The 26,082-nt window shown below is 58.9% G+C and overlaps 7 protein-coding genes across 7 annotated transcripts; 3 read left to right on the forward strand and 4 right to left on the reverse strand.

Moving 5' to 3' along the window:
• Window positions 1-629: 629 nt before the first annotated feature.
• On the reverse strand, window positions 630-2,432 carry THITE_2110581 (uncharacterized protein). Its single transcript, XM_003650721.1, has one exon. The coding sequence runs from the start codon at window positions 2,026-2,028 to the stop codon at window positions 769-771; it is 1,260 nt and encodes a 419-aa protein (XP_003650769.1). The 5' UTR covers window positions 2,029-2,432; the 3' UTR covers window positions 630-768.
• Window positions 2,433-2,821: 389 nt separating this feature from the next.
• On the reverse strand, window positions 2,822-4,902 carry THITE_2110582 (uncharacterized protein). The gene has a single exon (XM_003650722.1). The coding sequence runs from the start codon at window positions 4,747-4,749 to the stop codon at window positions 3,010-3,012; it is 1,740 nt and encodes a 579-aa protein (XP_003650770.1). The 5' UTR covers window positions 4,750-4,902; the 3' UTR covers window positions 2,822-3,009.
• A 1,019-nt stretch (window positions 4,903-5,921) lies between these two features.
• THITE_48594 (uncharacterized protein) lies at window positions 5,922-8,006 on the reverse strand (the record flags this gene model as incomplete). Its single annotated transcript, XM_003650723.1, has 3 exons — window positions 5,922-6,109; window positions 6,190-7,651; window positions 7,743-8,006. The coding sequence occupies 3 exons, from the start codon at window positions 8,004-8,006 to the stop codon at window positions 5,922-5,924; spliced, it is 1,914 nt and encodes a 637-aa protein (XP_003650771.1).
• A 1,421-nt stretch (window positions 8,007-9,427) lies between these two features.
• On the forward strand, window positions 9,428-11,967 carry THITE_2042226 (uncharacterized protein; the record flags this gene model as incomplete). Its single annotated transcript, XM_003650724.1, has 2 exons — window positions 9,428-10,107; window positions 10,413-11,967. The coding sequence occupies 2 exons, from the start codon at window positions 9,428-9,430 to the stop codon at window positions 11,965-11,967; spliced, it is 2,235 nt and encodes a 744-aa protein (XP_003650772.1).
• Window positions 11,968-14,764: 2,797 nt separating this feature from the next.
• THITE_158355 (uncharacterized protein) lies at window positions 14,765-15,148 on the forward strand (the record flags this gene model as incomplete). Its single annotated transcript, XM_003650725.1, has 3 exons — window positions 14,765-14,812; window positions 14,877-14,940; window positions 15,054-15,148. 3 exons carry the CDS (start codon window positions 14,765-14,767, stop codon window positions 15,146-15,148), a joined length of 207 nt encoding a protein of 68 aa, XP_003650773.1.
• Window positions 15,149-15,403: 255 nt separating this feature from the next.
• On the reverse strand, window positions 15,404-16,952 carry THITE_158356 (uncharacterized protein; the record flags this gene model as incomplete). The annotated part of the gene is made up of 2 exons (XM_003650726.1): window positions 15,404-16,621; window positions 16,704-16,952. The coding sequence occupies 2 exons, from the start codon at window positions 16,950-16,952 to the stop codon at window positions 15,404-15,406; spliced, it is 1,467 nt and encodes a 488-aa protein (XP_003650774.1).
• Window positions 16,953-21,080: 4,128 nt separating this feature from the next.
• Window positions 21,081-25,111, forward strand: THITE_2110584 (uncharacterized protein). The gene is made up of 4 exons (XM_003650727.1): window positions 21,081-21,643; window positions 21,705-23,104; window positions 23,157-23,290; window positions 23,365-25,111. Exons 2-4 carry the CDS (start codon window positions 21,804-21,806, stop codon window positions 25,038-25,040), a joined length of 3,111 nt encoding a protein of 1,036 aa, XP_003650775.1. The 5' UTR covers window positions 21,081-21,643; window positions 21,705-21,803; the 3' UTR covers window positions 25,041-25,111.
• The last annotated feature ends 971 nt before the right edge of the window (window positions 25,112-26,082 follow it).

The raw sequence follows: 26,082 nt of genomic DNA on the forward strand, positions 1-26,082 counted from the left end.
CTGGGTAGGGCAATGGGAGTCAATTCGGTCATCATATCGTCTGCGCGGCCTCGTGACGTTTCTGGTATACTACCTCATGGTCTCATCATCCCCTCCTTGACTGGACAACGGGTTGATGCTCGTCGTAATATCCTAACCTCAACAACGAAATGTGGAATAAAAGCAGGAAAAAGGGCAATTCCTCCATTACTCGAGCCAAAACCACTCGAAGCACTTTGCCTCCAGCTTAGGAAGCTGGGCTAGAATCGTACTCCGATGATCTCCTGACAACCAGCGGGTCTCAACCGCCCGGAGAAGTTAACTCGGGGTTATGACGACGACGATGCCGAACCACACAAGGTTTGAGCAAAGGAAATTAAGCTGCAGGAACGGACTGAAGACCTGCCACTCCCTCCCCGAGTTTCTGAAGACTGGAAGGTGCTCTAGCGAACCTACAGCATCCCCGTCTCTGGGTACCGAGACAACTCTGGTTCCCTGGCACAGCTCTTGACGTACCAGCGATGACACAGCGCAACCGTGGACCGCCTTGGGGTGCGCGGCTCCCACTCGGACACCAACAATCGCCTCACTGCAGGCTTATTATTTGAAGCCCGGACCTCAACCCGGATCATCCACGCACCAAGGTGCTCAGCGTTGAACAATCAGGGCCTTACTCCTCCGACGGTACACCCTTGCATATTTACCTGGTACTATTTACAAGAAAGCACCCCACCGCCCGAGCAATCCCAACCCCCTTCCCGTAAGAAGCTCATCACCCGCAAGGCCCGTTCATTCCCTGACAAACACCCCGGCCATGCCCATGCCCGTGCCGATGCACATGCTGACGACGCCGACCTCGCCACCGGACCTGCGCAGGCCGTGCATGAGCGTGGCGACCATGCGGGCGCCGGTGGCGCCGAGCGGGTGGCCGAGGGCGATGGCGCCGCCGTCCGGGTTGACGGCGCCGTCGCGCCAGGCGGCCTCGAGCCCGAGCGCGCGCACGCAGTGGATCGCCTGGCTGGCGAACGCCTCGTTGATCTCCCAGCGGTGCACGTCGCGGGGCTCTAGCCCGACCTGCGCGAGCAGCTTGGGGATCGCCAGCGCCGGGCCGATGCCCATCTCGTCGGGCGCGCAGCCGGCCACGGTCGCGGCGACGAAGCGGCCCAGGATGTGGTCGGCCAGGCCGAGCCGCGTGGCGGTGCTGCGGCGCATCAGCAGCGTCGCGGCCGCGCCGTCGCTGACCTGGCTCGAGTTGCCGGCCGTGCTGGCGCCGTCGGGCGTGAAGGCGGGCTTGAGCTTGGCGAGCGACTCGGCCGAGGCGCCGGGGCGGATGCCGTCGTCCTGCGTGACGGTGACGGTGCGCGGCTCGCCGACCGCGTTGCCCGCCTTGTCGACCTCCTGGAAGCGCGTCGTGACGGGGACGATCTCGGCGTCGAAGGCGCCCGAGTCGCGCGCGCGCGCCGCCCGCAGGTGCGACTCGACGGCGAAGGCGTCCTGGTCCGCGCGGCTGACGCCATACCGGCGCGCCACGTTCTCGCTGGTCAGGCCCATGGGCATGATGCAGTCGCGCGCGTCCTTGACGGGGGACTCGCGCAGGGCGGGCCAGAGGTCGACGGGGATCGCCTTGGAGCCGTAGTTGCGCGTCATGCTCTCCATGCCGGCGCCGATGCCGACGTCGATCATCTCGGTGCGGATCTGGGCGGCGACCAGGGCGATGCTCTGCAGCGACGACGCGCACGCGCGGTTGGCCGTGTAGAGCGACGTGGTCGACGGGAAGCCGACGTGGTTCATGGCCATGCGGGCGGCCTTGGACCCGCCCAGCTCGCTGAGCACGACGCCGACGGCGACATCATCGACGGCGGCCGGGTCGAGCTGCGGAACCTTGTCGAGCGTCGCGCGGAGCACGACCGACAGGAGCTCCTCCGGGAAAGCATCCTTGAGCTGGCCGCGGTACGAGCGGCAGATGGGCGTGCGGAGGGACGAGAGGATGACCACGTCGGTCGGGGCCTTGGCCAGCACGGCCTTGATGCCTTTCGGGATGGCCGTCATGGCTTGGCGCTGCTGGGAGGCGGAGAGTTGAGTTTCTGGCGGGCAGGGCTCGATAGAGTGTAGTGTAGGAGAAGGGGTAGGAAAGGCGCCTCCGTTGCTGGCGCCCTTGCCGGTTCCAGACAAGCAGCTTCGGCAGTTGTGTTGGCGTCCGAAGAAAGAGCAAGACACGAGCGAGCAGGCCAATTCACTTGATTGAAACACAGAACCAACAACCCGGGGTATCGCGACTTGCAAAATGAAACAGGGAAGGAAAGAAAAAAAGGAAAGAATCCTAGGAACCGAAACAAAGCTGAGAAGCCTCCTCGGCGGCGGTCCTGTTCGGGATAACTCGCGGCCGGGGGATGCCCGTGGCGACGGGTCTCTCCCGGGTTTGGAGAGGGGGAAAACACAGTTCCGGGAAGCGACTGGCGGCAATACATTTCGGCAGCGCGGGGGCCCCACCTTGGGGTACCGACCCCGGAAGCTGCCCGCGGAGCTTCTTAGCAGCTTCGGCTTGATGTCCTCGCAGAGTCGCATCGCAATGAAACCCGTCCAGTACTTCGCCTGAGCCCAAGTACGGAAGACACAGCACTTGGCATCATCAAATCCGCACACGACAACTTCCATCCTTCGTAATGTGATAATCTAATTCACAAGCCAGCAGTAGCTTGGCGGTCAATCTGGAGCCCAAGAACCCGGTCCCCCTACTCTCCCGGACTGGAACGCCGTGCCAAATCGCCGTTACCCCTGTTTCATAGATCCGTGACCGATGTTGCCATCAAGCTTTCAAGACGCCTTTTAAGACCCCAGCTGCGAAGACCAAGAGTTGAGCAAAGCAGCGTGGTCGGTATCGTCGCCGAAAAGTCCTGGGACCTGCAAGCCCGCTGCAGAAAGTTAACTATTTTTTTGAAGCCCCATTCCCCTTCCCTCCCTCCCGCCGAAAACATAAAAGAAAAAGCCTTGCTCATGCCACTCTTCGCGTTCAGCAATCCTTGGCCTAGTCTATCCCTCCCTTCGGTACTGTATCCCCAGTCCGACACGGGCGGGCTCGCGCAGCCCGCCAACCTCGCGCAGCTTCTTAGTCGGGCTCGTGATGCGGTCGTGCATCGAGTAGCCATCGCCGCCGTCGCCGTGTTGCCCACTGAACTTGCGCTTTCCCGTATGCGACGACAGCCCGCTCTTATTGACTCCGCCAAAGAGCGTCGCCTGCAGCTTCGCACTCCTGTCCGCGGCCGCCGGCGTGCCGTCCCGAGAGTTCCCGACCGAGGCGGCCACCTCAAAGCTCTCGCGGGGATCGCGCCGGAGCATTTCGGAGGCTGCTTGGCTGGCTTGGCTCTCGTACACTTCCTCTTCTGCTTCACCAGGCAGCGGCCGGCGCGAGCTGCGCGACTGTTGGGAGCCGCGGGAGACGAAGGATTGCAGCGCCTGGCGAGCTAATTCCTGGTTATCCTCTGCGGAAATAGTGCTTTCCCTACTCCTCCGGCGCTCTCGGGCGCGCGGGGTCGTCGGCGTCTCTGGGATAAACCGCGTATGCCGTTGTGGCGGCTCGGTTTGCGGGACGAGGTCGATGGAAGGGAGGAGTCCCTTATTATCTCCCTTGTTGCGGGACAGGGGGGTTGACGGCAATGATGACATGGACTGAACGTTGCGGGTGTGTTTGGAAGCCACCCGGCTAGCCGGATGCTGGCTGGTCATGGGCGTCGACGGAGCGCTGTTGTTGTCCTGACTGAGCGCTTGGAGGAGGACGGCGACGCCCTCCCCGTAGTGGTTCCGTGGGGTCTCCTTATGCGTGTCCTTATGCGCCGATCTGGGGGTCTGTCGCGGTGTCGCTCGGTGCTGCAAAGGGCTTGTAGCTTGGGCCTTAGGTGACACGGCCCCATGGAACATACCTCCCGGACTGCACAGGATGTGGAAGTGCTCCCGGTTCTCCCGAATGCGTGTCAGAAGCATCTCCCGCTCGTCCGTAAGACTGGCAATTTCGTCCTCCTTCTGCTGGATGACTTTCCTGGCCGCCTTGACCTTCTTGTGCAGCGCATCGTTCTCCTCGAGCGCGCGTTCGTGCATGGCCTTCAGTTGCAGGTACTTGGCCTGTGTCGACTCGGCGGCAGCGTAAATATCGCGGCGCGCTTGTCGTGCGCACTCGGCTTGTTGCAGGACTTGTACCTCCTTCTTGGTCATCTCGTGTTCGACCTCGGCCCGCTTCGTGTCCTCTTCGGCCCGGATGCTGAGCATGTTGAACTGCAGTTTGTGATGTGCGGCTTCCATCTTGAGTCTCGCTTGCTCGGCCACGCACGCCTGAAGCATGCTGCGGAGTTCCTCGACGGAGGCGTCGGCAATCTGGGACGGAGTCGGGGTAGCGAGCTCAGACGCTACGCTCTCTCGCTTGACTCCGTTAATGCCAGTCGCAGGCGGCGAGAAGATGCCCGGGCGTTGCGAGCCAAGGTAGCCAATGGAATTGGCAGCATTTGTTCCAGCTGGATTGGGAACCTGCGAGGACGGAGGCGGGGTGAGGGATGACGGGACGACGGACGCAGCCGCCCGGTCTTCGTTGACCTCGGTCTTGAACGACGACGAAGGCTCGATCGGCGAATTTGGGGCCTCTGTTGGAGGAATGCTGTGCTGCGATGAAGCAACAATCGAGTCATCGTCTGGCGGCGTGGTGGGTTCGTCGATGAGCTGCGCTTGTCCGACGTCGGGGACGCTGTCGCCCACCTGCGTGGCAGGCTCCGAGTCCGAGGACATGTTGGATCTGTTTGAGCGCCGCACTCCTGAGTTGCTGTGGGCGGGTACTTTCAGAAGGGAGTAAGACCGCCAGAAAATATGTCTCGAGCGGATGTTTCGAAATGTCGGTCCGTCGGCTGGTGTTGATAGCGGCGACCCACGCCGATTGCAGCAGTCAAGTCCCACTGGAACACGTCACTCCGACTATATCTGGCGGCTTGGGGTCGGTGACAGGGAACGTGTCCTTGGGCGCGCGAGATGGGGAAGGGTAGAGGAAGCGGGAAAAGGACGCAGGCACATGGAGCTCTACGGAATAAGATGAGAGCCCTCAACAGCGAACGGGGTTGTTGATGGATGCGAGGTGGGATGTCAACGGAATTGGCAATGCTCTGGGTGGAGAACGGCCCAGCGTTGCGTTGAATGTGCCTGGCCGTTGCCCCGTGCGATCAAAGCGGATGGGCAAAATTGGAAGGGGTTGGCCTGCCTCCGCGAAGCCAAATACTGCCGGCCGCCACCGCTTTGCAGCCTGCAGCTGGTGGGCCCGTGCTTGTGTCCTTCGCACTTCCGAACGGATTCGGCAATGTCTGACCTCCACTCGCGGTGCTGTCAACTTTGCCTCCGAGGATCGTCCAACCATCGCATCGACCAGGCGCTGGCCAGCGCAAAGGCGGAAGGGGAGGTGGGGCCGGCGAGGACGGGAAGCGGTGGTCACGGCACGATTTGCGGAGACTGCTTTGGCGGTTGCTGCTCTTGTGGTTGCGGTGATTAACTACCTGCAGGTCGGAGTATCATTATCTGTGCTGTGGTGAGCTCTGAGCTGGTCAAGAGGCGTTTGGTTGTGAGCTGCCGTGTAGCGTAGTCGGTTTGTCCGAACGAGTGGCTGTCGTGTAGTGTAATTGGGCGTTGTGGCTGGACCGATATGTCGAGAAGAGAGAGGCAGCAGGGTGGGTAGAAAGAGAGCCATCTCAAGACAGCGCTCCCAGAGGTCAATGCCCGAGGCTGCTGGCCACGGCAACAAAGGTGGACGGCCTCAAACCGCCACAAGCACACATCTTGAAAATGCCGCTGTATTGGTAGGTATCTACCACATACTACCTAGTGAAAATACGAGTGAAGAAAACGAAAAGCAGCCTTCAAACAACAAACCGCTGGGGGCTCCAACCTCGTCTCGCGCAGTACACCGGCAGGGAGCATTACGGCTGACCCTGAGCACCGCCAGTCCAATTACACTGGTAGGTGTCATTGAAGTAGTGGTAAACGGAGGGCGCATTCTGGCCGTTGCCGTATACGCTACCGCCGTAAGTCAAGTACGCCTCGCTCAACGGCAAGGGTATTTGGATGATCTGGTCTGCGTTGCCAACGACGAAATTGGCTTGCATGCCTGCGGGAGCCGGAGCCTGTCAGTAAACAAAACAGAATCACCCATGGTGAGCTCGACATGGCTCCGCCATCGACACTCACCCATGATCATGTGCGCCAGGATGTGGCAATGCACCATCCACACGCCGGGATGCGTCATGCGCATGCGCCAGGCCCTCCACCCGGCCGGCTCGCCCGGCGCCACCTGGCCCTGGTACCGGAACAGCATGGTCGTGTCCCGCTTGACGGGCTTGTACCCCAGCCGAGCCAGCTTGGCGTTGTTCGCATCGGCGTCGTATTTGCCCGGCCCGCTGCCGATGTCGTAGTAGTGCTGGCCGTGCGCGTGGAAGGGGTGCGATTCCACGATGCCGCTCTCCTCCGGGTACTGTGAGCCCGTGTTCTGGATCACAATCTCGAGCACCTCGTTCAGCTTGGCGGGGAAAAGCTTCGTTGCCGGGTCCCAGCCGTTGTTCGCGACCGCGGCGTCGTAGTTGGGCACGGCAGCCTGGCCGCGCTGGTAGATGTCGACGAGCACAGGCTTCTCTCTCTCCTGCGCAGTGTCTGCCAATTTCATGTGCGCGATCTCCCAGACCAGGCGGCCCGTCCTCTCGTCCACCTTCTGCTCGGCGTCCAAGATCAGGCGGCGCGTGACCTCTTCGGCCGATGGAGCTTGGTTGTGCTCTGGATGGAGGGGCTGGAAGGTGTACTCCATCCAGTTGGTAACATCGAGAGGGAGTTCGACCACCGGGCTCTCCGGGGCGGCGGGAACGCTGGCGTCGACATTGTAGCGCAGCACGGCGTAACCACGGTACAATTCCGGACGGTCCCGGGTCTCAAATTGGAGGTAGTACGTGGTTTTGCCGCCACTTTGTGCGAGCTCATTAAGGGTCTTTGTCTGGAAGAGAACGTCAAACCGCTGACCACTAGCGAGCTGCAGGTAATTGGTCGAGACTGGGACGTTGTACTCGTTGCCGTCAACTTGGACAATGGTCAGGTTGTTGTGGCCCTCGAAGCCCATCGACAGGAAAGACAGGCCAGTGGCACCGATGAAGCGGAACCGATACGTCTTGCCAGGCTCGACGTCGATGACCGGAAGGGTGCAGTCATCTTCCATCTGGATTTGGTTGTCGGCGTGCACACGGGCGTTGAACTTGCCCAGGGAGTTCGTTCGCATGCTTCCAAAGAAACCGTTGGATCCGCCTGGGGGACCCTCAACCGCTGTGAGATTGACCGCAACGCCCTTTCCATTCAGCAAGACGCCTTTGGTTTCTCCCGTCCAGATGAAGGGGGTCGAGAGTAGGCCCTCGATCATCTCCTCGTCCGACTTCTGGAAGTAGTCTTGGAACATGAAGATCCGCTCATCATCGTACTGCAGATGTGACGACCCACAATCATCCACGATGAGTGGGCCGGCGCAGCTCAGCGCCTGCATGTCGACGTGGGAGTGGTAGAAGTAGGTGCCGGCGTCGTCGAGCTCGGTGGCGATCTGGTAGTCGAAGAAGTGCCCGGGAGGGATGGGCCACTGAGACACGCCCGGCGTGCCGTCTGCAAAGGGGGCCATCCTCTGGGAGAGGCCGTGCCAATGCTGCGAATTCATTTAGCAGGCAGCCTGGGTTAAGGGAGAGAGTTGGACGGTTGGAGGGGTTGGAGCTCACCATGGTGAGATTCTGATCTTCCATGTCATTGTACACCCTGATCCAGGAGGTCGCGCCAGGAAGCAGGTGCAATGCTGGCCCTGGGGACGTGCCGTTGACAACCACGTCTTGTCGGCTTTCGCAGGCCGACGGCACCTCCGCGAGGCTTACCCTGAGGACGTGATCAGGAGTGAAGCGGGCATCATCATGCACGACCGCCTGCGCGAAGACAGCGGTGGCCAGTCCCCCGGCAAGTAAGCGGGGCACGACTCCGTCGAATCGCATGGCTGCTGCTGGGAAAACGATGTTGAACTGCAGTAAATATGGTGGTAAATAACCCTGGTGGTAGTGCTGAAGGCAAAGTTGGTGACGGGCGATGTGGATGGATGCGCGGGGACGTGACAGCGGAGCCGTCGATGCTTCAATCAACGGGCAAATGGAATCAAAGGCAACGCGAGTGGGTAGGTGCCTACCTACCGAAATTATCATGAGAGACGACCAGTCCTTCCTGGACTGACTGGTCAAAGTCCACAGCCGATGGTGGCTGCTCCATCAAGTCGGGTTGCTCGCGCACTCAGCGCTCGCCGGGGCACAGAAGAACCTGCAAGGCACTGGCCCCGGTCGGTACTTGCTTCCATCCACTTGGGAAATATCGAAAGCGCAGGCGGGCCGGGACAGCCTGAGGGCCGGGTCGCACCCGCCATGACATATCGCAGAGCAACACTGCTGTCTGACGTCTGATGCGGAAGGGTGGAGGCGCGACTGGCGACTCCTTTGCTGGTAACAGGTCATAGCAGTTGGAACAGAGCCCCGTTGACTCCATCAAGGGTCGAAAACGGCCGAGAGCAGGCTGTGAGCTGCTAGGCGACAGCCAGCGTCAGGGAATTTTGTATACACTCTTGATGAGTGTCCCACTGCCCCGGGACACTTGAACCGCGAGGAGAGGGAAGGAGGTCGTTAGAGGGCAGAGAGGAGCAGCCTCTGGTCCACAGACTCGACATTCGTAAATCGCCCCAACGTCATTTCGAAAATTGGAAGCCGCAACTGCTTCAGGCCGGAGACCAGCGGGTCCATGCATGTCTGGTGGAGGCAAGCGAGTTACGTCCGCGGAAGCGATGCTGCATCGGAGGCTGCAAACACTTTCTGTCTGCACCTCCCCGTAACTTGAAAGCCGCGGCCGCATCTGTTTTCGGAGCAACGCGGCATCTGCGTTTACGACCAAAGCCTGAAGTTGTCGGCCGGTGCTCGGATGCACGTGTTTGAAGCAGAATGTTGTACAACTGCCGAAGAGTTAGAAGTTAAGAACGAGTGGCATGTGGGGTGTATTCCGGATCGTTACTACCTACCTTACCTTGGCGGCTAGGTGCCGGTATGCACTCCGAAGAGCGGATTCGAGAGATATTGAGCAAACAGGGTTAGGGATGCCGCTCATCCTGTGCCCGGCGGGCGCGACACGAAAACCACTGTTTCTTCGGGTGGTCAGCGTCACAGGCCAACGCAACACACCGGAAGCTTAGCTACCTATAATCTCGAGATTTGTTGCCTGTTGGCACGTACTTCCCATTTCGAATCTCTGACATGGCATTTATCAGTTAATGAACACCAGCTTTGCTTCGCTTACAATGGCCTGACAAATTCTCTCAACTCCTTCTCTCAACGCCTACACTCCTACAATTGCCCCCCATTCGACTGAAAGCTTTCTTTCTATGGAGACGCAAAGAGGCGATAACGGCACCGACAATGCGGCTCGCCCAGCCATCACTTTGCCAACGTCGGTTGCGCCCGAGACGCTGAGTTCTTCCCAGCTGCACGCGCTCTTCGACATCCTGACGCACCGTGAGACCTATGCGGAGGTAGAGAGCTTCAAGGATTCCCGAACGATTTCGGAGTACGGATATCCCTTTGCCCGACATGACCCGCAATCCGACGGTGTGCCATCATATGCTTCAGACTCGGCGGCTCCGCTGTTGGCCGGTGTACTACGAAGCATCGTGCTGCCGTGCCCGGGCGTCCGCGACCTACCCACCGAGTTCTGGCATGTGAGATTTCAGGGCATCTTGGAGAAGCTTGCAGAGGCCGAGCTGTCGGAGTCCTACGACAAGGCGGCTCTGGGTATTAGGAAGACCCTGGCCACTGCCGCGTCGGCGATTCACGAGGCCGTCTCGAGAGGGCTCCTCGGAGGGGCTGAGCGTCGCAGGGGCGGGAACCTCCACCGAGAGTATGACAGGTCTAATGCCCAAGACCTGGTCCAGGCGTGGGAAGATGCCCTGGAGGAACTCGTGTATGGAGATCTCGTTGACGAGCTCTTCTCTTGCGCGGCCGAAAAGCCGAGCCTTGAAGAGCACTCCCCCGGGGTGCAAGCTGCCGCAGACTACGTCATTATCCAGTGAGTTTGCCCATTATCGCATAGCCGGAGACGACACGGTTGACCTAGATCCAGCTTGGCGACCTTGATGCACCAAGTATTCGTCTCATCGCCAGAGGGACCTTACCTGTTGAAGCTGTTGGAGAATGTGCATAAGCTGTTTCCGTACTCCCTGGTCAAGCAGACACTCCGCATCGGGAACGCAGCAACAATGCTCAATGGAATGATGCGCCTGCTCTTAGCAAAGATGGGTGTTGGTGCGCTGTCCAACTGGGTGGGACTAACTCAGAACGCCAACGATGGCATGAACCTGCTTCAGAGGTAAGGTACGAATGTGACCGAGAGGTCAAGGGTAGACAGCTAACAACGTCTGCTAGAATCATCTGGCTCGTGCTCTCGTGGGATGCTTCTGAGTTCCGCAAGGTCTCCGAAGCGATAGAAAGGTCAAAAGGAGGTCCCGTTGCCTCAAAAGAGCAACTGGCAACGATCCGAAGCTATGTCAGCAGCCCAAGAGAAGAACATGACGAGGCTCGCAGAATCAGTGCGCAGGAAGCTCGACCCATGGTGGCCGTGATCCTGGAGCGGTCCAGTCCGGGCCTGTCAGCCTCAGTCTCAGAAGCGCAACTTGTGGAGTGTTCCCAGTATCTGTCGGCGTTGCTGTCAGCCCGAGATCGTGATGAGATCAGCAATACGCTCTGTCGCCAGAACCCGGATCTCTTCACACAAGCAATCAAGGACGCCGTGGCGGCCTTCGAACCCATGGTCCGTGCCATCCACCAGCGAGTCGATCTCCGCGAACAGATTTCAGCGGCGGAAGGCTTTGTCAACGACTTCCTAAGCATACACAAGCCTAAAAAGTCCACCTCAGGACTTCAGGGCTTCTCGTTAAACGGCGACCTACAAGACCAGCAAGCCCCGTCGGTGGAGGATTACGTTCTGCTCCTGAGGAATAACCGGCAGCTCCTCTACAACTGGCTTCATCAGCTAGCGAGCCAGTGCCCAGAGCTGCGAGATGACTTCTGTGCCTGGGCAAAGAAGACGATCAAGGAATTTCGGCAGGCACAGTACCCGCCTCCGAAGCCGGCTGATGCCATTACCCCCAACAATCAAAAACCGGAGTTGCCCCCAGACACGAAACAGCGCCCAGGCGCCGCCGGCGCCCTAAGCGCCGACCTCCAAGACCTCTTCGCCTCCCTGGCCCCCGAAACCCGCGCCGGCATCCTCCCAGCCATCGACGCGCACGCAGCATACCTCTCCGCGCTCGAAGACCTCTCCCTCGCTCGCATGCAGCGCATCCTCGACAACCTCGCCACAAGCACAACCACAAACGGCGCTACAACCCCTTCTCCCACCACCACCACCGCCGCCACCCCCAGCGCCGCCGCAGCCCCAGCCCAGGCCAGCCAGACAGCCCAGACAGCCCCACCATCGTTCTTCTCCCCGGCCTACTGGTCCGGCCGTTCGACCCCGCGCTCACCCACGCCGAACCCCGACGCAGTGCCCCCCGCCCGTATTCACAATAAAGCAGGCGGGCGGTCCGTCTCCGGCCCGGGCATGTATCTCTCGCGCTGGCAGCACCTGCTCGACAGCACGGCCATCACGCCGGCGTACCCGGGTGGGGCCGTGCGGAGGGGGAGGGATGTCAAGGGCCAGGTGGCGCGGGGGAAGGTTGCTGCTGCTGCTGGCGTCGCTGGTGCTGGGACGGCGGCCGGGCAGGGAGGATGGGATGCTGCTCTGTTGGCGAGGATGGGGCAGCAGGAGGAGGAGGAGGCTGGCGCGGCGCCGCCTGATGTGGGGTGCGTGGTGGAAGCGTTGGGAGAGCGGTTCCGGGGCTTGGTTAAGGGGTTGGTCAATGCGAGATGGGGGAGGGTCCCTAGCTGATAGAGGATAGATGGGAGAGGTATTTAGGCGTATGGTTAGAAGGAATTCGCGAGCGTCATTACTTGGGTTTGAGAAGGCACAACAACGACAACCGTGATTTGATTCCGCGAAGCAAACTGAAGTCAACGCGTGATGAAAGCCGAATCGTGATGTTGCTCGCCGGCTGCTCCCTACAGAAAACAAGACACAATCATGCGCGCCATTCCCTCGAAGCAAGACATAATTCATAAAATCCGTGACGTCCACCTTCCAACCCCATCCCATTGAACCCAGATCGTCATCGTCGAGGAGAAAGCCATGGAGGTGGCAATGCGAGTGATGGAGATGCGAGAAGCAGGTCGGTGAGCTTCTGCGCCGTGGGCAAGGCGCTAAAGTAGTTGGTTTATTTGCAGCCCGAGCAAGAGCCTGGCAGTTCAAATGTCAGCACCAAGTGGTCTGTGAGTATCTGAGAAGGGGCTAAGCAGAGGGGAACGAACAGCCAGAGCTGCACGTGCAGGAGGAGGAAGAGCCGTTGCATCCGCAGCCGTTCATTTTGATGGCGGTTTCTTGAGGTCAAGCGCAGATCCGCTTGTTGGAGTGTGAGATTGTTGTTGGCCTGGAGGACGCAAGCTTGTGATGTTCTTCTGCTTTGCTGGGAACGCTGGTGCGAGTTGTTGAGGGAAGCTCGAGAACAGGAACAATGAACTCGCGCGAGCTACTTATAGACGGCAGGAGACAACTCGATGCTGTGGCAAGCGCTGCCCTTGGCTGCGTGGTTTGTGCGGATTTGCGTCCTTTGTGCCTTCCTCATCGGCCGCGCCACCTTGGCCGTGTCCACCAAGACCCACACCGAAGAGATGGAAGCCTGGAAGGTTCCGTCGGACACTCACCGTTCTCAGGTTGATGGATGCTGGGAAGGAAGGTATGACTGCATGAGAAAAGAAGCAGGGAGTCCTGCCACAGGCACAATTCAGGCACTCACCGACATCGCGCAGCCCATCGTGTGCTCCTGCCTCACCAAAGTCATGTTGTTCGAGTCGTCGCTCAAGGAGGGAACCCACAACGGTCGGCTTTAAGGTAGGAGGTAGGTACATCTGCTGTGATTGGCCAATGCTGCTCGGCAATCTGAGTGATCATCCTTGCCGCACTCGAGCTGCGAAATTTGTGCGTGAAGCTGACCCAGTCATGTCAATCCGTCACAGCCAGTAGCAATTGCAGCCATAAGAACTTGCGGGCAGTGTTCCCCCTCATCGGAGGTTGACGAACCTTTTTTTGGAGCAGCAGTTCAGGTCGCCCGGGGCTGCCTGGTCGGCTCCTCCAGTCTCGGTTGCTGCCGTGGCCGTGGTTTCACCGTCGAATCTGAACGAGAATTCTACGCCATTGCCAGCGCCAGCAAAACGACATCTCTCCATTGACAAATGGTTCAGTGTCGTATGCTCGTGTCCCATTGATGTGCATGTCCGACCGACCGTTGCGCCAGTTAGGGAATACCTCAGGGTGATGCATTCTCCGTGTCGAGCCGTCCAGTCCTGAAGCGCTCAGCATCCACCCACATCAACGTGTCAGTGCGAGTTGGGGCAATCTTACTATCCGCACGCTCTGCTTTGTTAGCTCGGCTCAGAAACAGCATCAATCCAGGCGCGCTGGCCTGATCATTTCGAAGACATGAGAGAGCCGTGACAGCATGTCGTACGTTTCCCCGGGGTGTGAAACAGACTTGAATCGATCGGCCTCCTGTCCAACCGGGCGTAGTCATGCTGCATGTCGACGCTTGTTGCAGTCTATATAAAAAGTGCTCGTCATTGTGCTCCATGAAAACTGAACAGCTCTTATGGGTCACTATCCGCAGCACACTTTCGCAGGCGTTTCGTAGCAAGCAAAGAAAAATGGCATCTTTTTCGCAGCGTTCAAACTCCATTCCAGTTCGGGCAAACTCGACCAACCCGCGCCCAGGGAGTTCGACATTCCCTCGGGCACCCAAGGGAGCTGATCCCCCACCACTGAGACTGCCCCCGAAAAGGTCGCCAACAGCAGGAGGCCGCCAGGCGCCAACCCCTGGGTCGAGTCCTCGCACTCGGGCAACACCACCGTCACCTCCGGGAAACGACAGTGCGACCAAGACGCAAATCCGTCAGACAGTCGCCATTGCTACGATCACCAGCCCAGTCAACCCGCTACCGTTCCCGCTGCCCGTGCCTCTTGGAATGGCGATCCTCCTCGGTCCGGCGAGCAAGGGGAGCGGCCTCCCTCCGAGGCGGTGACAGAGGGCTCCCATGGGAGGAAGACTGGTCAAGCATGATCAAGCGTTGGGTGTCACCAAGCCATCAAGGTGTTTGGAGAATACCTCCCATGCCGTCGTGGATCAGCCTGGAAAGCCCAGGAGTTTCTCGGGAAGATACTGTCCATTGTTCTGTGCCTGGGAGGGAGAGGAGCGGCGATCATACGCGGCACGTGGCTAGGTTACTCAGTACCATCAGCGAAACCATCAGAATGTTTTTCACGTGTTCCATTATTTATCCTGGAGCTGTTCTTGAGGTGTATACTCGCCGGAGTGTGACCATGCATTTCGGTTCTGAACTGGAATCTCCAGTTTTGGAAGCGCCTTCTCTGTCTGTTCATCGGCATGCGAGCTCTCACCGCTCATCAGCTGCATTCCGACCGTGTCCCCGTCAGCGACCAAAGCCTATATCGGGTATATCGACCTGTCGGGTCTCCCCTCGGCATCTTTCTCCTAGAAAACGACGTACATACTACGCCGCAGGCATCGGAAATACCAGTACTTTTAGACCTTCCTGGAGCCCTATCCGTGTCTGTCAAGATGCGCTTCTCCCTGCTCTCGACGTTTGCAGCCCTCAGTTCGGTGGCGGTGGCCCCAACTGAACGAGTCGGCTGTGGTGCATGACATGACCGTCCTCACCATCGAGTCTTAGGTCCTGATCGCGTCAGCCACGGAACTCAGCATCGCCAACGCTCCCCTGTGGTTGCTGGGCCAAGGTCAGGTCCCTGGGCGGTTGGAGTCTACATCCCACTCACGCTCCTATCTTCCCGTTTCCAGACTCCAAGGATGCCGGCGGGATGCTTAACATATGCTGACCTGATGCCGATAGTTGGTACTGTCGAGGCGAGCGTTGCTGCTGCGATGAAGGTTGATCTGGCGAGTCTGGATCTGACGTTTGGCGCGGCGCTCAAGGAGTATTCGTGAGGGAGCTCCATGTCTCGGTCTGCGAGGGGTCAGGCAGATAATGAGATGAGCGGCTTTCCATTTTCTTTGTTCGGTCTCCCGTGACTTACTAAGTACCGAGTTCTCATACCTGAAGATCTATTCAGTCAAAACACAACGAGGCCCTTAAGGAACAGACTTCTAACCACTGGATCAACAGCCTAAATTCTCAGCACTCCCACACGCCCAACACCAAACCAACGCCGCAACGCCTGGTTCATTTTACACCTTCCCCTATTACAACATCAACACCCTCAACCCACAACCCCCCTCTTCCCCCCATCCCCCTTCCATCAAGCCCCCATCCCGCCCGAACGAGCCGCCCAAGTCGGACGAAGCACAACCACAGACATCAACCGCAAACCGCAACCCGCCCACCTCCACCACATTCCGCGCCAGATCCTCCACAGGCAGCGACAACAACAGTGAATCCTCGCTGCCCTCCACCACCCCCGAGCCCGAGCCCGAGCCCGGAGCCCGCCGTGCATGAGGCGCCCGCCACCGCCCCAGCGTCGGACTGATCTCCATCTCCGCCTCGGGCGCCTGCTTGGTCGTCGGGGCGGCTGCGGGAGCAGTCTGGGAGGGGGTCTGCCAGGTAGCGGCGGCGGCGGCTCGCTTGGTTAGTTCCTCGCGCCGGCGCACCTCGGCTGCTGCCCAGCTGGTGATCTTGGGGAGACTGTCGCTGCTGTTGCTGCTGCTGCTGCTGCTGTTGTTAGTGGTGGTGGTGGTATCATGTGTCGGTGTGGGTGGTGGTGTTGTGGCTGTCTTCACGGCATCGATCTTGGTGCCACGGGTCGTGGTGGGCGGCCGCCAGTCCTCGCCCGGTGCGAGGGCGGCCTTGGGGGAGAAGGGGGCCGGTCTTGGGTAGGAGTGGCCTAGTGCGCAGCGGAAGTTGAGGCGAGGGCGGGGGTGGGCTTGGAACTGGGGAGGGGCACTTTGGCTTGCGGCGGCGTCCGATTTCGAAGGCAAGAAGATGCCATCGCAAACTTTGCTCTCTTCCTCCGGTTCTGGGCTTTCCTGTATATTGATTCGGCTGGCAATCTCCTCGACCTTCTCCTGCAGAGCCCTCTCCAGCCGCATGCAGAAGTAGGCCACATCTAGCCCCTGGAACTGGATGTAAGACCAGGGCGAGCGGTCGTGCTCCTCCCTGTTGCCGCTCACGAAGCGGGCCCAGTCATCCGCGGCCAAGACGTAGTCACCCTTGGTTTCTGGCTCCTGGGCGGACTCAACAGATCCTGTGCCCTGCACTGGGATTAGGAGCGGCCCCTTCTTCTTGCGTGGTGGGGGCCGTTTGGGGGCGGTGTATTCGGCGACTTTTCGCTTGGCTGCGCGGTCGGGCTGGATGCGGCTGGGGGCTCTGGCTGGGGTTTTGGTTCTGCGGACTGCTGTCTGCGGCTGCGGTCCTACTTGGAGTGTTTTCGAGTCGATATCTCCCGTCTTCGACTGGGCCGCCTCCTGATTAAATGACAAACGGTCAGTTTCTGCCAAGCAAGCTCCGTGGGCAACGGTCGAAAGTGCATGTGTCAGTCCTACTGACCCCCTTTACCGTTTCCAGGTGTAGTAACCGGTCAATCTCGGCCTTGTACCATGCCTTTGCTCGGAGGAAGAAGTCGTCCCTCTCGTATATCTCCCCCCTCTTCAAGGCCGCGATGTCGTGTTTCAGTGTTTCCTCTGTAAAGCAATATTTTCCGATTTTCCCTGTGCTTAGGCCATGGTTCACTTGCTTGCAAGGCGGAACAAGCTTGCACGTGCGCTGTGGTGACTCGTCATCGGCACGCCTCCGCATTTTGAATACCTCCATACACTGGGCAGAGCAATCAAGGCAGCGAGTTGGTTAGGTCGTGCAAAGTCTCTTAGTTTGGGAGAGTGCACGAGTGATCCTGCCCAAGCAGTTACATTTTCGACAATGACGGTGACTCCTTGGCATCTGAATGAGACTTGCCCCTTGAGACTGTTTTTGTCTTTGAAGGAGGGCTGGTGGCCTCTTGTCTACCAAATCCGGCTTGATGAAGTTGCAATACAAAGCCTCCTCCTTCTTTGGAACATCCAAACCGGCCAACAAGACAAAGAGAACCGCTACCCGCTTTTGCGTTGTGTTCAAGGTGGTAGCGCAGCCCATTTTGCTGGAGAATGAACCGACCGAGTGATCAGCCAAAAAAGGAGCAGCATGTTATGGGAGCCCATCGCCAATCGAGCACAATCAGACAATGGCGGACCTGGGACCTAGCTATCCTCGAACATAGCCTTGGAAGGGGAGGGAGAGGTCTTCATTGATTGGATGTTAGCTGGCCATTGTTGTTAACGATCATTGGGTTGGTAACGTGATGAAAGGGTAATTCGTCCTGGTAGAGGGTGAAGCTTTGAAAGGCGCGGCAACGCCATCATACAAGAGTGGCCTTGGAAGTACGGCAATGAGCGAGCGCCCTGCTACATCGGGCTGGGATGCGCCTCAGGGTATGGTGAGTGGTTTCCCCGGCTTGCCTCTTGGGCACTGTAACCAGCAGCACCAAACACTCGGTCGAGCACCGGCAGCAGCGTCCGGCATGAAGGGATTATTCAAGCATTTTTGTGCTGCTGTACAGCCCGTGCTGTTGAGCACTTCCGATGGAAGCACGGTGCTAGAGAAGGCGGACGGAGCAGGCGGGCGGTGGGGGGCCCAAATGTCGCAATGGACCAACCACCCCTAGCCCAGGGCGGTTAAGCGATGCGACGGAGCATGGATGATAGGTTAGCCGGACCCGAGTGTACGGACATCCGGGCAAAATCGGTTGGTTTGTCCACTACGGTGGTCTAGTACGGCTAGAAGGCCCGCCAACACGCAGCTGAGAAATGACTCCTATTCAGTGATTCCGCCAACAAGCCCAACTCACCCGATCCGTTTGTACAGCCGTAACGTATGTCATTTGCAAACATCACACGGTCACGTCCGTTTTTCCGTTGGCACCGCCAAATCCGTCCTGTTGGCGCGTTTCGAAACGGGCAGCGGAGTTGTCGAAACGAGATGATGACACGAGCGACTCCGCTTCTCCTCGCCGAGACGGATTAGATGCCTACTAGTGTCCCCGTGGACCTGGGTAATCAATGCGGCTTGTCCGCCCCCAAGGCACAGAGGAAAACTGACCTACCTCAGCTGAATGTTCACTAGGAAGGCAGACGAACGGAGGAGGGGTCGGATAGACAAGTTACGGACTGCCCAGAGCGTCATGAGTGCATATCGTGTCACGCTGTAATTCGTGCGTCCCGGTTCTAAGATGGCCGACCCTAGGGCCCGAAACCTGATTGGGTTGGCGTCTCTTAGTCCTACCACAACATGCACTGCAGCGACTGCGACGACTGGATATCGAGCGCTCGTGGTGAGGCAGCTCCGCTGATGGTGGGGTGGCCAATGCAGGCTTCCACCGACGGTTGCCTGCCTATGATTGTATGTAGGAAGTTGATAGTAACTTACTTAGTACCTACCTTTACACAGGTCGTGTAGATGTCTTCCTCCCTCTGCCAGAAGTGCTGAGGAGACGGAGGCTTTTGGGCGTCATCCATGGTCCAATTGATCTGGGTTCGCCCAATGCCCGTGCGGCGTCGCCTCGTCATTGGCTCGTGGGGCCGGAGGAACAGCGAGCCTACCTAGAAATGCCTTTAACTAACTTCCAGTGGAGGTTCCCATTGGCACCGTCCCTTTTAATAGGTCCGAGGTAGGCTGCCGCGTCGCATGCCAAGGGTTGCATGACAGATTCGAAACCAGGAAGAAATCCAGCGATTGGAATGACTGCCATCGTCTTGCGGGAGTAGTAAGAGGCAGCTCCAAAGCCGGAGGAGGACGCTTTTAGTATTATCCGCCGGATTACTGAGGGAATACGTGAGAATGAGTAAGCCTGGGGACGAGAAAGAATGTGGGCGGCAAGATACCGCGATGAAACGCTGATGACAACGGAGAGGGACAGGGGGTGATTGCGATCAGCCTTCTGTTTCGGAAGTTCCTGATGGCTGCACAACGCCGTTGAAAGCACACCGCATTCGTTGTCCCGTGTTCCGCACAGTCTGCGTTTGAGAACGGCAGATCCGGCGGTAGGCAGAGGAATCTGCAAAACGATAGCCGAGATTTTAACATATTAGGGTCTACTCTACTGAGCACGGATTACGGTACGACCGAGGTAGTTGGGGAGCTGATTTGTCGTGTAGTGTAGTTGGCCGTCGCCCTGTGGGGCCCATGCGACGAGTCGCAGAGTGACGAGCATGGATGGGGGCCAAGCGAGGACCTGGTGACACATTCCTACAGAGTACGCTAGCCCTTGAGCAGCACTGCCACCCGGCCTTGGTGTATGGAGTTTACGCTACACGACAGACGTAGTATAGTGTACACTAGGACGTACGGTCCGGAGGATTGGAAGGCAAGAGAAACTAGCGCCGATAGTGCAGCATGGGCAGCGATCGCTCGGATTTTGCTCGTAATCCTTCGGTGACATCTAACGGACTAATTACACTAAACTAGTGTAAAACATTCTCCGTGGCCCACGAGGCCGGTTTTGCATCCACGCCGAAACTTCGGTTCCGCATTCGGAAGCGAACTGGAGCATTACAAGGTATCTGTCCGAGGTTGGCTGCGGTGCGTAAGGTACTTTACGTAGGTGGTACATTCCGGCGGTTTTTTCCTTTTGATGCTTTTATCAGTTTTCGCTGTAGTGTAGCGACGATTTGCTTCAGGCTGCTACGCTACCCTGTACCATGCGGAAGCAAAGTTCCCCTCAGCCGCTCTTTGCGGACACACAACCTCTCCTCACGCGAGCGTTTAGGGCTAATCTTGGACCGTTGCCATGATCCCTGTCTTGGCGTTTCGCTCCTTTCGGCCAAGCTCCATCGTGCTATCGCTAGTCTGCGCCAACCCTTCAGAATCGGGTTTAGTTGCGTGTGCCATGCCCTCGGCGCCCATCCTGGTACAGTGTGTTGTGTACTGGACTACAGGTCTGTCGTGTACAGACCCAAGGTAATTAAGCACCGTTAAGGTTCGGCTCAGTGTTGTCGGGCGTCTAGAGCGATCGAGGCGTACGGAGTACCCTCCACTGTAATCCCTAGAGGTAGTCGCAACCGCATTTCCCAACTCCAATTGGCGCGACTTTAACCCGAGCACCTAATAATAAGCAAGGTGGAATCATTTCGTCCATTGCACGCCATCTGGCCCCCCTGCACCCATCTATGTGTCTCCAGTCTCTTGGATACTGGTGCGCCTCGACCAACTTTTCTCTCCTTTCGCCACTTGTTCGTGCCCGAGTTCATACCAAGTCAGCCCATCTGACACCACTGCCGGAAGGTAAGTTAATTAGCCTCGATTCCTGCCTATCTTTTCGCACTACCAGAATCACGTCAACCGCATCTCATAAAATCGCCACCACGCGATTTACTTGACATCGCAAGCAAGCGCGCGCGTACCTTGTGGCGCCGGTATTCTGCTTCAAGGCAGTAATATCACTCAGCTTCCCCCAGTGACACTGGACCCCGGACGCATTTTCTGCCTGCGCGCGTCGGGCGCCGACTCAGGCGGCGGTCGCTCGATTCTGCAGCCATCGCACTTCATCATTCCTTCCCTTGATAACCCCCCGTTTGTTTTCCTTTTTGCGTGCCTGCCTTTTTCATTTCCGTGCAGGGCAGCCAAGGGCCCGAACCGGGGCTCGGATTCATATTACCCCTTGTTTTCTCGTTCGCCTCTTTCAATTTCACCGATCCTGAGTTACCTGTCGACGCAGTGCAGCGGCAAGGGAGCCGTAGTGCCGCACATACACATATTCCTTCTTGGTGTCGCAGATCTCGCAGGTTCATCTCCAGCCCGTCTTCTTGGACAGAGAGAACCCAAAGACAAGCTGTCATCCGGGGGCGCTGTCAATGTCGCAGCTTCAATCCAACGTGCTGTTTATTCGTGCAACTTCCACGATTCGCTATCTCTCGCTCTTTGGATGGATTCTCTAACCGCGGGCCTGCAGACCAAGGGTAGCGGGATATTGGAAGGAACTCGGTGTCCATCGTCTGGGTCGCTCAGCCGGGCTGGTAATCGTCTGTTGCGCTCACTCCAGGGCGACTCGCAGGCAGTTCACGGTGACCTCAGACTACCCCAGTATGACTGCACCGCTGAGCTTGCTTCCCACAACGCGGCAGGTAGAGGCCAAAAACGCGGACTTGCGCGAACTGGTCACTCAGCTACACCGCCAATATGATGCTCAAGAACGGCTGGCGAATGCCGCCTTCGTCGAGGCGTCCCAAGCCATCACCGCAAAATTCGACAAGCAGAGAGCCGACATAGTTGCCCAGTTAGGCACGGCAATCCCCGAAGCCGTCGAAACGGTCTTGCGGCAGAAGAGGGACCTGGAGCTGGAAGCGCTCGAACGGAGACATCAGGAGCAAGCGGACGCCCGGAAGAGATCGTTCGATGAGCGAGTGCAGAGGCACATGGATGAAGTCTATTCGTACATCAACGCGCTGGCAACTTCAGCAGTAAGACTGCCGCCCTACGCTACCTTAGCACGAAGTGAACCGTGTACTAATTTCAAAACAGCCGCAGCCTGTACCATGCACAGACGATCCGCTCCCATTGCTAGCAACAGGGCCAGTAAAAGGGTTCGCGGAAGCCATGCCAGAAAGGCCCGCAAAAGCCATGCGATCCAGTGCCACTCCACCCCCGGCGAGTTCAGCCGAAACTGCCCAGAAGTTGCCTATCTTGACGGCCGTCCCGACGCCGCCGCTAGATGTTGCAGTTCCGCCACCAGCACAAGTCCCAGGCGAAACGGAGAGACATTCGCACCCAGCCAAGGATGACCGCCCGGCTGATGCACAACCTGGAGCTTCACCGCCCCCCGATGTCGGCGGCCAAGGCATGCTCGCCGCATCCGATTCCCACCTGAGGACGGATGAAGAGGAAGCGGTCGACGGCGCGTCCAGGGTGCTGCCGCCGGCGAAGGAGTTGGAGGCCCTTGCGTCGAACACTCCAGACCAAGGAACTCCTCGATCAGCGTCCGTGTCGTCTGTCAGCAGCCATGAGCAGCCGTCCGTTACCGCGGAACTCACTACCGGGGTAGAAGCTGCTCACAAACGCAAAGCAGATGGAGAGTCAAACGGCGGGTCGCCCGCATCTGTCTCTAGCCGTGTCAAGCGCGCCAAGCTCGATGAAGTCAACGACGGCATCAGCAAGGCCGCAGACCTACCATCACAAGGGGATCTCGCGAATGCGCCCCAGAGGACCGTCACTTTCGAGGAGGTGTACGGGGCGCCGGACAAACAACCCCAGCACAGGCATGTCATCGTCCAATACCCTAGCGGGTCCGGGAGATTTTACATTCTCAGGTGCGATGAGCATGGCGTGCACTTCGGCGAGCATCCGCTCAGGGGCGCGGCTAAGCACCTAGCCAGCGCGCAGCACGGCAATATGACCAAGGCGCATGCGACTGCCATTGCAACTCTCGGTCACCTTGTTGTGGGTTGTACCGAGGCGCTGGCCGACAAGAACAACAAGGAGGTCATAGAGGGCTTCAAAAACGGCAGCCTGAAGATCTTCAATGCCAACAACCTCAGCATGGCGAAACGCGCCGAGCTGGGCTTTGGCCCTCTTGACCCGCCAAGCTCGCAGAAGACCAAGCAGTCCGCAATAATCACGAATCCCGCCACCTGCACGTTTTACGTGGGATCTGTTGGAGAGCTGAAATGCCCCGTCTTGATCCTGCCTTGGGGCGACACGTTGCCGGCCGGCATTCAGGGCACCCTGGCTGACACAGGACTCTTCCGTGAGCCTGCGGATGACCGGAAGCAGCAGGGAATACCCAAACTGCCAAAGTGCTACCGCTATGACGAGGAAGGGGGCCGCGTCAAGGGCATTCTCGGCTGGGCAAAGGGCTACGAGACCGGCGGCCCGTTGGAGAAGAAGAGGGAATTCCCCGTTTTGTGCGCCGACGACGACGATTAGTAAGTGTCAGAAGCTCAATCTCACCCTTGGCCTTTAATCTGACAGAAGCAGTCGAAAGTGGACCGTCGGATGGGTGAAGGCCGTACATCTGTCCCCACTGGACTTCGGGGATCCGGCTTCCCGGAATATCCCTTTCTACAAAGCAGCCCGGGACTACTTCGTTACTCGCGTTCTGCGCCAACGCGGTAAGCCCAGGCTAGCCCCTATTACCCATATATGCCTGCCTCTGCCACCCCTCGCTAACAAAGCACTCGCGTAGCCGTGCCTAAACAGCAGAGCCACGACCGCTTGCGAGAAGGTGCTAGCAGTCATGCGACGGAGGACATTGTCATGAAAGATGCCGGAGTTGTGCCCAACAATGCGTCTGAAAGCTCCCCCGGCCGCGTTTCGAAATGCGTCCCCATCATGCCGAAGCCTTCGTCAACACCAGTATCGGTTTCTCCAGCAACCGATGCCAGGTTGATTGCGACGCAGGCCCTGAACTTGAAGACGCCATCGCGGAGCGCATTCACGCCGATCAATGCCGCCGGTGATGCCGAGCCAAGCGGCCCCCCGGGCGCCAGTGCAAGCCATGAACCCAACTCGCGGGCCGGCTCTGCGCCAAGTGTGGGCGGAGGGCACAGGCGTGTGATCAAGATCCATGCACACAGCCGCAATCCGAATCCTGCGAACAAGGATCAAATGGGCACTCCGGTTGCGTTGCCGGAGAGGCCGGCGGAAGGGACGCCGTCGCAGAGATATCCTCCAATCCAGTTACGGAGCGCCGAGAGGACGCATAGCCCGGCGAGTCTTCAGAATATCCTGCAGGAGTTTCCGAGCCCTGCACCAGCTCCGGTTGGGGTCGCTTCTCGGTCTCCGAACTCGCCTGTGGCTCGGCATCCCCTCCCCTCGGCGCCCACGCGAGCTGCATCGCCTTCACGCCTAGCACCGGTCCCGGCCGTTATTGCGAAACAACCGGAGCAGCCGCGGGAGAACCGAGCCGGCTCGGTACCTGCACAACAGCTGCAGCAGAGGGGGCACTCTGATGGGGAGCTCCGGCGCGCTGGCAGTGCCTCGGCGATTCCCGGCTTGAGCCGTGAAGCGACCCCTCTGCCGCCGGCTCCAGCATCGGGCCCAGCGCCCGATCCGGTTCTGGCCTCAACAACACCTGCGCCAGCCTCGGTGCCAGCGTCGGCGCCAGCATCGGCGCCAGCATCGGCGCCAGCGTCGGGCCGAGGGTCACCCCGGGCATCGATATCGGCATCGGTCCAAGCATTGGCGTGGGAACGGGCACCGCCACGTGTGGAGGAGCGGAAGCAACGGCCACCCGCGATCCAACTCCCTCCGCCAGCCAGTGCCTGGCCGCAGGTCCAGCAGCTCAGTACAACCCCGCTGGCCACGCCGACCACCAGCGCAATTCACTCGCGGGTCAACTCGCCGACCGCTGATCAAGCCAAAACAGACATGTCTGCTGCACGCTTCAACAGACCTGAAACGCCCACCCTCACGCCGCTGTCGCAACCAGGCGGATTCCTCCCCACAATGGACGTCTTCGACCTGGCAGGCTTCATGGAGGGCAACACCGAGGTATTCCGGTCCAGCGCGCCGGGCCAATACCTCCGGCTGATCGACGACCACCAGAGCGGCGTCTTCACCACGCCATCGGACGCGCCCGTGTCAGTGCGGATCGAGCCCCGGAAGATCAGCACGGTCGAGCGGGTGCCGGCGCAGAACGGGGCGGCGTGCGTGGTCAAGATCACGTACCGCGCCTCGGCCGACGGCGGTGGCGGGACCGGCGGCGGGGCCTCTCCGTCGCGCACGCAGACGCTCGTGCTGGAGACGACGAGGTCGACGGCGAGCGGGATGCAGACCGGCATGGTGCATGCCCGTCGACTCTGCCGGCGGCTGGGGTTCTGGAATCCGGATATCTTGTGTCCCGCTCCGGCGGCTGCGTGAGTTCTGTCCTTTCGTTCGTTGGGTCGATGGTCGTGATTCGGAGGGGCGTCAAGACTAATTAACTCGGGGCTGTAGTAACTCGGACTCGTTCCAGTAGCGGTTCGGCACGAGCAGTGATACACCTCAGGCGACGCCGGTCGCCAGGTCGATGGAAGGGCCGGCGACAGCTTGATGGTGGGCAGTCGACTTGATTTTGGCCTGCCCACTCACTGTTTTACCAGCCATGGCCATGGCCTGGCTGCGGTTTTCACCAGTCTACTCTTCGGAATTATTTTCCGCGCGCCTCTGATATGGGTGCGATTGCGGACTTATTAGCGATACCAAGATCGCGGTTATTTCTTTTACTTGGGCGCAAGGAAGGCAGCAAGGGAGGCGGAGATGCCACAGCTGCCTAGCTGAGATTTGTCGGGCCATTCCGGGGGACATTGGCCCTCCCCTTTTACATTTCGAGCTTCCTGCTCATGGGACGGTTGGGTTCCTCCTTCGAGCGAGCCCCTTTGTGGATTTAATTTGTATGACAGACCAGACCATCTTGTACTGTGTAGATAAACCAGCCTCCAGGGGCAAGCTGAAAATTTCCTAGCGACAATTGAACTTACGTTAATAGTAGTTTGCTATGTTGCAGCAACTTCTCCCATTCTGACATGTGACAGACAGCCCGCACAAAGGGCCGAGGTATGTACCTTGCCTTAGCGGCCGTGCATCCCGGAGGACGCGATGGAATTGCCCTCCGAGGTCTCCTGGCCCAGGCAAACCTGGAACTGGGCCGGGGGCGCTGCAGCGCGGGGCCAACAGCGGGGCCTCAGCGGGGCCCACCCCACTGCAGGTCCAAATCCGTACTTAGGCCCTCTCCAGGGCTGTCGGCAATCCCCTCCAAGCGGCCCCCGGCAACTGCATGTGAGGTCAGATGCTGATTCCATCTCCTCCATCTCTTTGACCCCATTATTCCTGTTGCATGCTTGGCCCTTTGCCAGGCATTTATTTTGGCAGATGTTGATGGATTGATCGTGCCATTAAGACGAGTGTCTGTTCCATTCAGCAT

Source organism: Thermothielavioides terrestris, chromosome 1, assembly GCF_000226115.1.
Source record: "Thermothielavioides terrestris NRRL 8126 chromosome 1, complete sequence".
NCBI classification, from domain to species: domain Eukaryota; kingdom Fungi; phylum Ascomycota; class Sordariomycetes; order Sordariales; family Chaetomiaceae; genus Thermothielavioides; species Thermothielavioides terrestris.